Source organism: Pristis pectinata, chromosome 21 (genome assembly GCF_009764475.1).
Source record: "Pristis pectinata isolate sPriPec2 chromosome 21, sPriPec2.1.pri, whole genome shotgun sequence".
Lineage (NCBI taxonomy): Eukaryota > Metazoa > Chordata > Chondrichthyes > Rhinopristiformes > Pristidae > Pristis > Pristis pectinata.
The window spans coordinates 31,091,519-31,106,254 of record NC_067425.1 but is presented as its reverse complement, the minus strand read 5'-3'; the positions used below and the strand labels follow the sequence as shown (position 1 = coordinate 31,106,254).

Below are 14,736 nucleotides of genomic sequence, written 5' to 3'. Positions count from 1 at the left end.
AAAGGCCCGACACTCAAACTGCATTCTTTGTCCACACTGAGATCTGTGACCTCAAAACCAGTCTCAAGCTGTCTAGATTGCCTGATATCAAGGTCATCATCCCTCTCAGCTTCCTAGTCTCAAGATCATTCCAGGTTTCTGACTCCTACCACATCTCAAAGCTTGCTACTCACTGCTGCTTTCAGGAGGGCACCCAAACTTCATATTAAGGAAAGATGATTTCATTTGATTTTTCTTCAGCCCACAGGAACACCAGATTGGTATGGCATTGCAGGCTTCCCCAGGTGCAGACAAACATGGACTGGACCCACATTCTTACAGACACCTCTCTGACAACCTTCTGTCGAGAGCATCTGGCTGTAGCAAGGATGAACTGCTTGATTCCCTTGCACAAGAAAATGGCTCCTACAGGCAATATCCTTCATCAACCTCTCTGGCATTCCCCCATCCCATGGGAGCACTCTCCCAGCCCTCCACTCATTACTGTAGCATCTATTCAATCAGTCATAACATTCCCTTGCAGCTGGCAGAGTGATGATTGCATAAAGCATTTTGCAACATTCTGAAAGGGACAAGAAAAGTGCTATAAAAATGAAAGTATTTATTTTACAAACAATGCATGCATCAACTCAAAATACAAGTGGAATAAGAAGCTGCTGCTATTCAAAACCACTTACCCTGTACTTCAATTTCTTCTTTGGAGTACTTTCTTTACTGACTGCTACCAGAGTCAATGAACATTCTCTCTTAGTAGTCTTGGCCTCCTTGTTCATTGCAATTTTGTTGTCCTTCTTGGTCGGGTTTACCACTTTAATTTGCCTTTCTTTCCCAGACTGAAATTTAGTCTTAGAAATCTCTTCATTTCCATTTTGTGGGACCTTAGTTCTTTCATTTTTTGCACTTTTGGCAATATCCTCTGCAGTCTTTCTACCTGAAAATAATTCAGTGGAGGACCCAGAGATCACATTACTTCTACCAGAGTTCTTAAAGACCTGCGTGCAAACAGAAGTGCATCAGACAGCTAGAAAAACTCTGCATCCTAATGGCATTTAAAGAAGATACAATGCTCCAAAAACTAATTTTCATGTCTGAATCAACAAGGTAACTTTGAGCCAGAACTTGCTGACAATCACAAACTGCCTGTACTCACCAGTGAATTATACAGTTAAGTTTGATATTATCTTTTCCACCTAATGCAGCATGCAACAAAGAACATCACAATTTAACAAAATACTCTTGGACATCATATTATCCAGGTGACTTCTTGCCAGTTTGGAATTCTCTGGGGTATCAGGATAATGAAAAATACTTCTCTAAAATGATACATAAAAACATTTTAATTTCTTACATCACTATGATTTACCTCATCTTCATTTTCTTCTTCATTTTCTGAGTCAGAGGATTCCTCCTTATGCTGTAGCAGAGAGGCCAGAAGCTCTGAAGCTATCATTTCCACCTAGTAGGCACATCACAGAAATATAACCGGTTCAGAGGATCTACATACCCTCCACAAAAGCATCGCTATGGGCTATAAAAATGCAGGTTTTGGAAAGATGGTTAATAATCACAATAATGGCTCCTGTGGGGAACTCTGATTTTAAAGTTATGATAATCAAAACAACTCCTTCAACCACTTATCACAAAAAAAATTGCCATAATCAGAAACAACAGCATGGGGAGTACCAAAAAAAGACTACTTACCCTCCATTTTGTAAATTCACTCAGAGAATTTGGTCCATATTTAACATTAGCAACTGCAGATTTCACAAACTTATTTCCAACTGCCCTCATCTCATCAGCAGTTGATGACTCTAAGAACTGAGCTTTGTACTTTTTATCCCAATAAGCATTTACCTAAAAAAAATGAAAAGAAAAAAATGTTAAGGTATCTATTGCAGGTTATTTTCTTCAAAGTTCCATTCCAAAGTCCTCCACTTTTTTTATTTGGCATCAGAGGTCAGCAGAAGTTACTGCTTCAGAACTGATCTTTAAGGATATGAGAAATATGGGTTTTTCAGAAGCTAGAAGTATTACTTGTAAAGTTTTAAAAAAGGAATGATATTAAATGCTGTAAGAGGTAAATGGAAAATAAGCAAGCAGGCAGAAAAAAAGGAACTGTTGATAAATAATTAATATCCATCAAATTATTTTTCTAATATATACATGACTGCATTACACTGATGGGGAGGATCTTTTGCTAAGCAGCCAAATCTATCTGCACATGAGACCTCAAATAAACTATTCCCAAGTGCAGGCTGCAACACAACAACCTTCTGCTCAGCACAGTGTTGGCCATGGAACACCTGCAATATGCTAATGGCCTCTACACAGAATCCAAAAAGGTAGTGTGAACTTCTGCAAATTTCCCAGGTTAGGTTAGGAAATCTGCCCACTGAATCCTTGTCAGCTTTACGGTGCAAGCACAGCCTCAATGAAATAGATGGAAGAACCTGTCTGTTAGGAGAAAGGTTATGTATTTGATTTAATTTAATTTAATTAGTTTCAATGTATTTTTTTTACAGTTTTTTAACAATTTTTAAAATCATTTTAATTTTCTTAACATTTTTATGTTTTTACAGGTGCCAAATGATTATGAATATTTCCAAATGTCAAAATATCCTCAAGCAGTTAAAGCTTTGACAGATAGCGAGCCTGGGAAAGTTCCTCAATGACGATCAGCCCCATTCTGTCAGTGCAACCAGCCACTTGCTGGCAGAGGTCTCCTGAGCCATGCCGATGGAAGTTGGCCACCCATTCAAAGACAGAAACAAAAAGCACAGTTCATGGCACAAGTAACTGGCAATCCCAAAACAGTAGAAAATCTGCTCCATTATTTCCCTCCTGATACATTTGTTATGAGGACCATTATTGTAAATTAGGTTACAAAAGCCAGAGAATCTGCATCTTAAAACAAACTTTAAATTAATGCCCAATTTCATCAGCCAAACCTTTTTCTACTCTATTACCATAGACTCACTCGAAATTTTAGCTGCCGGCTATTTATAAACCTCAGTTGATATCCACTGGATGTTATATTGCTGCCATTGAGTTGCTGGAGGTTTGGCAATAAATATATCAACTTGTATGTGTCACAGATCTGGAAAGAAATAATCAAGATTAGAATCTGATAATATTCAAAAAAGTATTGACACAAGATGTTAATAGAAGTTAAGTATTTCTATATTTATTCCTTTTTTGCTGCATTACTTTGGGATTCCCTATTACCAAGATCACAGACTTTCAGACGTAAATGGAAAAACGGACAAATCAATTATCAACGCGTTCTAAAAACACCTATACTCCGCCAAATGCCATATAATAAAAATAGAAAGTAACCTAAACCATTTATTAAGTGGGTGAAGAAACTAGAACTTGCAATGCCATATCTTCTCTGTCGCTACAGGTCCCAAGTTTGTCAGAGTTTTGATTGCAAGTCACAATCCCAACAACGGAGCAAGCTTCATGCAATTTATCAAACAGATTTCATCAATTCCATGTGCATTTTCAAGTAGTCTACATGTAGGCAGAGTAGGTGGTTGGGGATATCAGTCTCAATGCAGCACTGATTTGTTGCATACACTGCCATATTGAAACATAAAAATGCATCAAATATATCCTTCCCAAGCTTTATCTCCTTTCACCACTTTAGAGAGACTTGTTCTTTCTGTCCTCTCACCCTAATCCTCACACTTTCTTTAAAATAAACTATGAATAAAATCTAATTGTTTCTTAAAGGAAATACAAGTATAAAGATGCAACCCAACACTTCCGAGCTCCATTCAAATCCATCTGCAAGGTTGCAGCTATGTTCTTCCATAATCCATGCTGTTGCTTGGAAGCCTTCAGACAGACCTGACAAAACCTCTGGAGTAGCATGTCCATCCAGTGAGTTTCAACCCTTACCATTTCCCCAGTTACAGATCACATGCTGAGTGACTCATCACATGCACATCCCACTCTAAATTATCTTCTCCTGCAACTGGTGGCTGCAAGTGTCAGACTGGGTGACAGTATGTCTTTCTTCAATTCTTCTTACCCACAAACAGGGAATTGTAGGTTTAAGTTCTTGGGTATCTGAATGGAGAATGGCAGAACGGTACCGACATGCAGAGAGGAGAGGCTGTGTGTAAGGCGTGCACGCTTAAACTATCTGCAGCTTGCAAACCACAAGAGATTGTAGAACAAAGGGGAACTGAGATCTGAGACAGGGTATAAACTGTCATCCTCAATGATCTTGCTACTGCCACTGGACATGGACTTCATAGTAGCTAACCTCATTTTCGGGACGGTAGGCCTATGTATGTAATTTTAAAAGAAACTGCAGATGCAGAAAATCTGAAATAAAAACAGAAAATGCTAGAGACACTCAGTAGGTCAAGAAGCGTCTGTGAAAAGAGAAACAGAATTAACGTTTCAGGGCAAAGACCTTTTCTGAGAACTGGGAAAAGGAGAAAACAAGGTAGTTCTAAGTGGCAGAAAGTTGGAATGAAGGTGGAAGTGGGTTGGGTAAGACAAAATGGTCTGAAAAGGCAAGGCTGGGATTGCTGAGTGGATAAGTTGCAGAGGTCATCTGGTCAATGGTATAATGGCAGAAATTAGGAAGAAAGAATGGAACAAGGCTATGAGATAATAGCAGTCAGGAGCGAGAAAACTGATAAAAAAGCAGCACTGTAGCATATGCCCAGCAGGTCAGGCTGCGCTAATGGAGAGATAAAAACGGGATGACCTTGGGCAGAAATGGCCGGTTCTTATATGTATAGAAAAAACAAGTTACCTGAAGTTACACAATTCAATATTGAGTTGTAACATGCCTGGGTGGGAGACGAGGTGCTGTTCCTCAAGCTTACATTGGGCATTGTTATAACAGTACAGGAGGCCACAAACAAAGCGGGAGTAAGATGGAGAATTACTGTAAAGTGGCAAGCAACAGGAAGCTCTGAGTCACCCCTGCAGACTGAAGAGTTGTATGGTAAAGTGCCATAAGGGAGTGGCTTGTGGTTTAGGAAGAGCAGACCTGGAAATCACAAAGGGAACGGTCCCTTCGAATTGCTGAAAGGGGGTGGATGGGAAGATGTGTTTGGCATACAACCTTGTTCAAGCGGGCAGGAATTGCAAAGGATGGTCCATTGAACGCAGAGGCTGGTGGTGTGGGAGGCGAGAACCAGGGGAGCTTTATGCCAGCTCTCTCCAAGGGTAGAGTAATAGTTGAGATGCAGTCAAGGGCTCTGGAGGGGAAGCTACAGTTCAAGAAGAAGTAAGAGATCTCAGAGTGCCTCTGGGGAAAGTTTTGTTATTGGAGTAAATGTGATGAACATAGAGGAACTGGGGACTGACATGGAGTCTTTACAGAAGGCAGAGTATCCAGAAGTATAGTCAAGGTAGCTCTAGGAGCCTGCAGGCTTGTAATGGATGTTTGTTGCCAGCCTATTGCCTGAGATGGAGACGGAGAGATCTAGGAAAGGAAGGGAAGAGTCAGACATGGACCACGTGAAAGTGAAGCAGGGGGGCAATGGGCAGCAGCAAAAGTCATGAAATGTTCAAGTTCGGTTCAAGTACAAAAGCAAACCAATGCAGTCATGATCTAGTGGAAGGTACATCTCAGAAAAATTTAGCCTAATCTAGGGCCATGCCTTCAGAAGTTAATTCTAAACAATTAAACTGAACTATTTTCCTTCACTTACAAAACAAGACAGGCTCGAGTGACAATCACATGCTAGTATTTGCTGAATAAGTAACCATGAAAATGGGAGGTGGGGGTGGGGGGGGAAGGTTGGTAATTCTTTAATAAGTGAAACTGTACACTTTTTTCATTACTGTTATATAGGTTCAAAAACAGAATGTTTAATTAAGTAAACTAAACAAGATTAATCATGTCTGCTTTGATGACATCAGTTTTTATTTCTACTCAGTCACTTACTGTCAGATGCAAGTTATCTTCACAATTGAGATCTTCAAGATTCTCAAACTGGCCAAGTGATGTAATCTGCTCCAAATCATTATTAGTACAGTTTAGACACTTCAGGTTAGCAAGTCCCAGATTGTTTGGAATTTCAGTTAGCAGATTTCTAGACACATCCAGCTCTTCCAACTCCAATAACTGGGAAAATAGTACTGGATCCAAATCACTTGTTTTCAAATTTAAGTTAGAAAGACTGAATAAAAAAAGGGAAAATGAAATAAGATTAAATTTCAATGAAATTGTATGAAATGCAATTTTACAATTTGCCCAGGTGATAGACAAAGTTCCTAATTTGAATACTGCTTGGTCCAGTACACCTTTTTTGCAATTTTACCATAACCTCAAAGAGCAATCTATTCTTCATAAAATAACTGCAAGATGTGGCATTCAATTATCAGGTTGATGCACATTTAACATCAGACAGTGAAACAAGTGAGGAGTACAGTGGCATAGGATGTTTAATCGAGAGACAGAAGAATGATCCAAAAAAATTAGTTCAAATTGTGCTAAACCATTCTGACAATTTGGATACAACTAATCAAATAAATCCGGAATAAAACGCTAAAATTAGTGAAGGCATCCGTAAAATTACTAGATTGCTATAAAATTCATCTGAATCAAATAAGGAAATCTGCTGTCTTTACCTAGTCTGGCCCATCCGTGACTCTAGACACACAACAATGCAATTGATTATTGGCTTGCTAACCCATTCTCTGAAATGAGTTAGCAAGCTATTAATTTTATCTAAACTAAATGCACCACCCAGCATCAAGCTGGACAACTGATGACAAAAATATGTTAGCTGAGCTGACCTAGCAAAGACTCTCTTACACTGCAGACTTGTAGAAAAGTTGGCAAAGATATTCCACAGACTAGTTAAACCAGAGTCTGACACAGTGAAATGCACAGAATAATATAATAACTTGCATTTAAACACCCAAGTCTCTAACATAATGCACTGTTCCAGGCACTTCACAAGAGTATCATCAAACGAAAACGTGACATTGAGTATAGAAAGAGAAATAAGTCTATAAGGGAGTGAAAAGGTGTGGGAAGAGAGGGGGATGTGGAGTTTCAGTCAAGATTAGGTCAGATATGATCTTACTTAACGCCACAACAGGCTCACCTCCTGCTTTCTATGCAATCCAGTTGATCAAATGCTTAATCAAAGGAGTGGACATCCAAAAACTGCAGATGCTGGAAATCTTATTAAATAAAAACAGGAAATGCTGGATATACTCAGCATCTTTGGAAAGAGAAACAGAGTTACAAGAGAGAGAGAGCGAGAGAGGGAGAGAGCGAGAGAGAGAGATAGATAGTTAGATATCATTACACATCCAGCAAGAGATGATGAGAGAGACCATAGAATCTGGGTGGTCTGTCAACACATTGCTGCCACAGTGCTGCCAGCCCCCAGTAATGGCCCACCTCTCAGCCCAGCCCATCCAACAGTACCTCACACAGGCAGACTCATCACGCTGAGCTGCGGGTGATTCAAGCCATATTTCTAACACACAAATTCCCGGCAGACCAGTGAACAAATGCAGGGAGTACAGGGGCTCAGTCCAAGTTACCGCGCAGCAGTGCTATCATTAATATTTCTCTACATGTAAAAAGCTATGATGATCCCTGTTGGCACTAATTCCATTAGCATTCATTCCTGGTAATGCATCCTGTGTACAAGTGTCAAAACTTTCTGAGGATATCCTACCTACAGAAGAGACAAATCCAAACCAGCCAATTACTGCACCATCATGCTATTCAGAATCACCAGAAAAATGACTGAAGGTGTTTTGCACAGTGCCATGAAGAAGCTCACACTCAGTAATTGTTCACTGATGCTCAGTTTGTGTTCCACCAGACCAATTGATTTCCTTGACATCAAGGCAGCATTTGGCCTTTGATTTAACTGACATTCAATCATCCCAAGGATTCACTCCTTGCACCACCAGCATACCTTGATTACCTAAAGGATCACAACAGCCTTTCAAGACTTTTTTGTTAATTACTTCCAAACTGAATCTAAAGTATAAACATGGGGTCACCACCACTACAGCTTCCTCCAGAAAACACGCACCATTCTAACTTGGAAGTATATTGCTACTCCTTCACCATCAATGAATCAAAATCATGAAACTCCATAACTAATAACATTGTGAAATACTATTACCACTTAAAGCTTAAAAGTGCCCCTTATCACTTTCTCAAGGGCAATTAAGGAATGGGCAACAATTTTGCCAACTATGCTTGCAATCTACACCCATCACTACCTTTAAGGTTGTTTAGATGATTTTTAACTGGAGGGCATATCACAATTAAAAAATACTTCCAGTATCTTGCAAGGCCCACACTCTGGGGGTTTAATGAGAAACTGTAATAACACATCAATTATTTTTACTTGAGTTTCTTGATATGTTCCAATTTTGAGTGCTTTGGGATTCCTTTTTCAAGCAATAATTCTTTTGTGATCTTGGTCATACTTGGCAGTTGTTGTTCTTTAATCTGTGGGAAAAGCAACAAAAGCACAATTCAGATTCTGTTCCTTCATTCATTGAAGCCTATGTAACAAAATGCAGTATTCCAAGAGGGCCCAAACCAAGGACAATTGACCTGTGATAACTTGATAATTTTACCACAAGTCTCATGCATGGTAGAATTTCCTCCCCAATCTCCTTTCATCAGAAGGAGTACGAATTTCAAATGAAGTGCTGGGGAGATGACCATGGAAGACAAAGAGGTTTGCAGATGGGTAGAGGGTGGCCGGTCACATAAAGGCTCATGCAAGGGAGGAAGTTAGGCAGATGATCAGCAAGGTAGGCTTGAGGACCAGCAGCAGAAAGGCCATAGTTGGTGGCTGGAAGCAATCTCAAAGGGAGAAAAGTAAGGTGCTGTCTCCAACAGTGGCCCACATAAAATCAGGATCTTTAAATATCATGTGAATAGCCCTCAACTCTCAAGTTTGGAATGCACCACCTGAGTTGGTACTGGAGGCAGAGATTCTCATAATATTTAAGAAATATTCAGACAAGAACTTGAATTGCCAAGGTTCAGAAGGCTACAGACCTAATGATGGTAAACAGTAATAGCATAGATTGGTACTTGATGGGCAGAATGGACACGGTGGGCTGAAGGGCCGGTTTCCAGCTGTATGACTCTGACTCTATATAACCTCACATTTTCATAGATGTTCCACCTGCCACCTTCTGCACATTGATGTAAACTGTCCATATCCCCGGTCTCTTATCGCTACCTATATTCCTACCACCTGTTCTTCTGAACCTCACTATTTCCAATATCTCATTGTTTATTATCAGGGCTACCTTCTCCAACCACCACCCCCACTCTTCAGATAAAAAACTGTTGGAAACACCCTGTAGTTCCCACAATACCATCATCAACTTTTATCGATGTACCATAGAAAGTGTCCTATTTGGCTGCATCACAGCTTGGTACGGCAACTGCTCTACCCAGGACCGCAAGAAACTACAAAGAGTTGTGGACACAGCCCAGCGTATCACGGACACCAGCCCCCACTCCTTGGACTCTGTCTTTACCTCTCGCTGCCTTGGTGAAGCAGCCAGCATAATCAAAGACCCCACCCACCTGGGTCATTCTCTCTTCTCTCCTCTACCATCAGGTAGAAGATACAGGAGCCTGAGGGCACGAACTACCAGGCTTAAGGACAGCTTCTACCCCACTGTGATAAGACTATTGAACAGTTCCCTTATACGATGAGATGGACTCTGACCTCACAATATATAATGTTGTGACCTTGCACATTATTGCACTGCACTCTCTCTGTAGCTGTGACACTTTACTCTGTACTGTTATTGTTTTTACCTGTACTACATCAATGCACTCTGTACTAACCCAATGTAACTGCACTGTGTAAAGAATTGACCTGTACGATCGGTATGCAAGACAAGTGTTTTCGCTGTACCTGGGTACAAGTGACAATAATAATCCAATACCAATCAACCCCCTCAGAACTCATAAAACTGGAGAGGAAGTAAGTCATCCTCAAACCCAACAAGAGGGGTCTGTGACTTGCAATGGATATGTTCGCAAGTCTATCCCTTCTGGTGTAGAAGTCTGGAAAGGATAGAGTCAGGTTTGGAGAAAGAGAGTCTGGAGTTGAAGGAAAAGTTGTTCAGTGCAAGATCGAGTTCAGCCAGGTGAAGGAGTGTAGTGATGAAGGGGACTGGTTGGAACTCTGTTCGAGGAAGAATTGAAGACTCACCCAATCATACAGGGTAGTGTCATTCCTGGCACAAAGCAAGCATTATAACTTAAGAGCACAAGAGTAGGAACAGGCTATTTGGTCCTTCAAATCTGCTCTACCATTCATCAACTTCATTGCTGCTCTTTAATCTCAGTGCCATTTTCCTGCATTTTTCCCATATCTCAATTTCCTTAATGTGCAGAAATCCACTAATCTGTGTTTTGATTGAAATCAATGACAGGGCCTCCACAACCCTCCAATGATAGAAAATTCCAAGTTAAATGGAAATCAAACAAAAACCTGCAGCCACTTAAAGTCTGAAACAAAAAATATTGCTGGAAACACTCAGCAGGTCACACAGGATCTGTGGAAAGAGGAACAGTTAACATTTCAGGTCAAAGCCCCTTCATCAAAACTAGGAAAGAGAGAAAATAAGTTAATTTTAAGTTGCAGACAGAATGCAGGAGGGAGGATTGGCTGAATGGGATAAAGGGAATCTTTCTGATATGGTGGGGCCAGATTTACTATGGGGATAGACTGTAGATAAAGTCACCTGGTTGGTATTTAATAAGGGACAGCTGGAGGAAGAACACAAATAAAGGACTGAGTGTTGCAAAACGCACAGCTGTAGGGAATGCTGAGCAGGTCAGACCATGCTTGTGCAGAGAGAAAAAATGAGCTAAATATTACAAATGAACAACCAACAGCAGAACTGACCAGTTATAGTATGAAGAAAGCTATTGAGTTCAATCCTTGAGTCTGGAAGGCTTCAATGTACCCTGATGAAAGATAAAGTGTTGTTCCTCAAGCCTGCGTTGGGCCTCGTTATAACAGTGTAGGAAACCCACAAACAAGCAGGTCAGAGCAGAATTGGGGCGGAGGCTTAAAGCAGCATACAACTGGGAGCTCAGGGTTGGCCTTGCCAGAGTGAATATAGGTGTAAAGCGATCACCCAATCTGCATTTGGTTCTCCAGTGTGTAAGAGATCATGTTGTGAAACACTGAATGCAGTATGCTAAATTGGAAGAAGCGCAAATGAATCACTGCTTCACACATAAGCACTGTTTGGGTCCCTGGATGGTGGAGACGGATGAGGTAAAAAGGCAGGTGTTGCATCTCCTGTGGTTGTATGAGAAGGTAGCTAAGAAGAGTGGACCAGGAATCACAAAGCAAATGGTCTCTTTGGAATGCTGAAAGTGGGGGAAAGACATGTTTAGTGGTACAACTTCATTGGCATCCATCCATTTGTAATACTAGTTCAGATTTTCATTCTTAACTAGCATGGCCTGACCTGCCAGGCATGCCATACAGCTCTGCATTTCACAGTTCTTGCGTTTTCTCTCTCCTTAATTGTTCTCATTAATCTATCAATAGATTACATCATTAACAATTTACATCATGGGAACCCTGGCCTCACCCTATCAATTCTATTCCCTGTTTTATTCATCCCTCTTTCACTCTCAGCAAATCAAAACATGTTTCCTGTTACCCAGTTCCGACGAAGTGTCTTTGAAGCTTTAATTGTTTCCCTTCCCACAGATGCTGCTTGGCCTGCTAAATGATCCAGTATTTTCTCCATCTATTTACAACATCTGCAATCTTTTAAAACAAATCCATTTACTGTGCCAGTTGTAACGATATTACAGTCAGAGAACTGATTAAGGTGCCCTGAACAATACACAACTACATAGCGCAAAACCGGCGCAGATGTTACGCTCGAAAAGCAAAATTAAACTCTGGAAATCTGAATTTAAAAACGCAGGAAATGCTGGAAATATTCTGCAGGTCCGGCAGCGTCTGTGGAGAGTGAACGGTTTGCTCTTGTCGTTGATGAATGGGGGAAAAGTCTACCACGGCAGTGAGTTGACTGAAAGAGATGCAACTGTACCCACTGTCGCTCTGCCACCACCCCCAGCGCCGGGTGAAGGGAGCCGCATGTGTAGGCCGCCCTTACCCCCCCGGTAACTCAGACAGAAGACAACTCGCACTCACTTTCCCGGCGCCAACGCCGCTCGGCTCCGTCGCTGCGCCCGGGTCCAACCGACCTTCCCGCCGAATTGCCTTCGGTTCCACTCGGGCGGTTGCTCGGCAGCCTTCGGTGCGCACGCGCCCGGGTGCCCCGGTGCGCGCGCAGTCGGCCGGTGCCGGCGGCGGCCGCTCGGAGCTCCGGCGAGGCCTGGGGATGGCTGGCGCAGCCGGGCTGCGGCTGCCGAGGGATCCGTTCGTGCCTGAGCGCGAGCAGGCCAAGGCCCGGCTGGTCCGGAGCCCAAGTTACGGCGGGTAAGTGTCTCCCCGGGAAGCGCGGCCTCTGGGGCGGGGGTGGTAACCCAGCCAGATGAATGCACGGAGACACAAGAGGCTGGAGCAACACACAGACTGCTGGAGGAGCTCAGCGGTTCGAGCAGCACCTGGGGGGGAGGAGGAATTACCTTCCCCACCCGCAAATGCTGCTCGACCCGCTGAGTTCCTCCAGCAGCTGAATGCATGGATTCCTCCTCAAAGAAGCCTCACCCATCACCAGGATTTGGGCTGCGAGGGGTGGTGGTGGAAGCAGATACTATAGCGGCGTTTAAGAGGTTGATAGACACTTGAATATGCAGGAAATGGGCAGCTATGGATCACGTACAAGCAAAAGAGATTTAGTTTAATTCGGCATTGTGTTTGGCGCAGACATTGTGGGCTGAAGGGCCTGTTCTGGTTCTGTCCTGTTCTGTGTTCAAACCCTGTAGAGTTGGAAACCTGAGATGAGGTCAACAGGTTGGTCTGCAGCTGAGGAGTGATCCTTCACTGACTCCTGCAACCATTTCAGGAGGGCTGTCTTGCGTTTGAACAGGCTAGGCTTGCTTTTGCTGGAAGTCAGAAGAGCGAGAGCAGACTTGATTGAAACGTAAGGGATGAGGGGGCTTGACAGAGGGGTATGTGGAGAAGATGTTTCCTCGTGAGAGAATCTAGGACCACATTAATGGCCAAACGATCCATTTTCCTTAAATGGAAGGATCCAATACCCCCCTACTACTTTTCAATGGTTTTCTCAAACTATATCATGTCTAAGCTTGGAAAAAATGAGGAGTGGTACTGTTGATCCTTCGCTTAAATTTGAAGAAATTTGGAGTCCGTTTATTCAATACTTTCATATGATGTAGATCCCTTTTCAATAACTTTTCAATTTAAAGGAACGGAGTTGATGACATAATATTGCTCTGTTTTTATTGAGAATTTCAGTCCAGTTTTTTCTTTTTTCATTTTTTTTTGAAATTTTCTTTATAGTTTAGTTTGTTATATTATTACATTTTTTTTATTGATTTGGGGATTTTTTTTATATATACAATAAATCTTTTTCTTCTTCTTTCATATTATATTCATCTACTAAGAGATTGTGAGATCTAAAGATTTTTTTTATATTTTATTACTTTTTATGATTATTCTGTGTCATGATTGCTCTCTTTGTATTATATGTACAATCATTGATGTTATATTATTAATCTGTATTAATTTGGAAAACTAATAAAAAGATTGAAAAAGAAAAGAATCTAGGACTGTAAGGGGGTCACCTGTTAAAGACGTGAAATTGTTTTCTCTCAAGAGGTCATGAGTTTTTGAAACTCTTCCTCAAAAGGTGGTAGAAGCAGAGTCTTTGAGTATTTTAAAGGCAGAAATTGTTAGATTCTTGTTAAGCAAGGGGCTTAAGGATTACCACAGCATGCTGGAAGACTGTCTTAAAGTTAGAGCCAAGACTGCCATAATCTTGTTAAGTGGTAGAGCAGGCACAGGCGACTGAATGGCCTATTCACACTCCTAATTTGTATGGAGGAAAGGGTGATGATAGATTGGAAAACCAGAAGGGCATCAGATCATTGGAAGTAATTGACTTTCAAGGGCATTGATTTTCAGTTTAGGTGAAGGAGGAAAAAGTTCTCAGTTTAACAGCAACAGCCAGTTAAACTTGCAGTAATTACTTTGTGAACCAGCATTCATAAATACTATAGAAAATGCTGGAAATACTCAGCAGGTCAGGCCACATCTGTGGGAAGAGAAACAGCTAATGGTTCTGATCAAAGACTCTCTTTGTCAGAATGTCTGATTGTTTTGATAAAGAGTCTTCAACCTGAAATATTAGCTCTGTTTCTCTTCCCACAGATACCACCTGACCTGTGGAGTATTTCCAGCATTTTCTGTTTTTACTTCAGATTTCCAGCATCTACATTGTTTTTGATTGCAGCCTGCAACCTGATCCCCTTAGTAAGATGAATTATATCATAAGATATAGGAGCAGAATTAGGCCATTCGGCCCATCAAGTCTGCTCTGCCATTCAATCATGGCTGATTTTTTTTAAGTCCCCATTCTCCCACCACCTTCCTGTAACCTTTACCCCCTGACCAATCAAAAACCTATCAATCTCTGCCTCAAATACACCCATTGACTTGGCCTCCACAGCTCTCTGTGGCAATGAATTCCACAGATTCACCACCCTCTGGCTGAAGAAATTCCTCCTCATCTCAATTTTAAAGAGTCGCCCTTTATTCTGAGGCTGTGCTCTCGGATCCTAGACTCTCC

At 41.5% G+C, this 14,736-nt stretch overlaps 1 protein-coding gene across 3 annotated transcripts in view; it reads right to left on the bottom strand.

The window, feature by feature from the left end:
* Positions 1 to 12,262, bottom strand: part of lrwd1 (leucine-rich repeats and WD repeat domain containing 1) — a 39,219-nt gene extending 26,957 nt beyond the window's left edge. For 2 of the 3 annotated variants that reach the window (XM_052035771.1, XM_052035772.1), the window contains exons 1-7: positions 12,174 to 12,262; positions 8,358 to 8,461; positions 5,918 to 6,152; positions 2,978 to 3,097; positions 1,702 to 1,854; positions 1,349 to 1,456; positions 678 to 992 (exon numbers count right to left, since the gene is read on the bottom strand). In XM_052035771.1, coding sequence (XP_051891731.1) covers positions 678 to 992; positions 1,349 to 1,456; positions 1,702 to 1,854; positions 2,978 to 3,097; positions 5,918 to 6,152; positions 8,358 to 8,437 — 1,011 coding nt within the window. In that variant the 5' untranslated portion in view covers positions 8,438 to 8,461; positions 12,174 to 12,262. The remainder of the gene's footprint in view (positions 1 to 677; positions 993 to 1,348; positions 1,457 to 1,701; positions 1,855 to 2,977; positions 3,098 to 5,917; positions 6,153 to 8,357; positions 8,462 to 12,173) is intronic. The other variant, XM_052035773.1, reaches the window with a different exon arrangement.
* Positions 12,263 to 14,736: the final 2,474 nt, after the last annotated feature.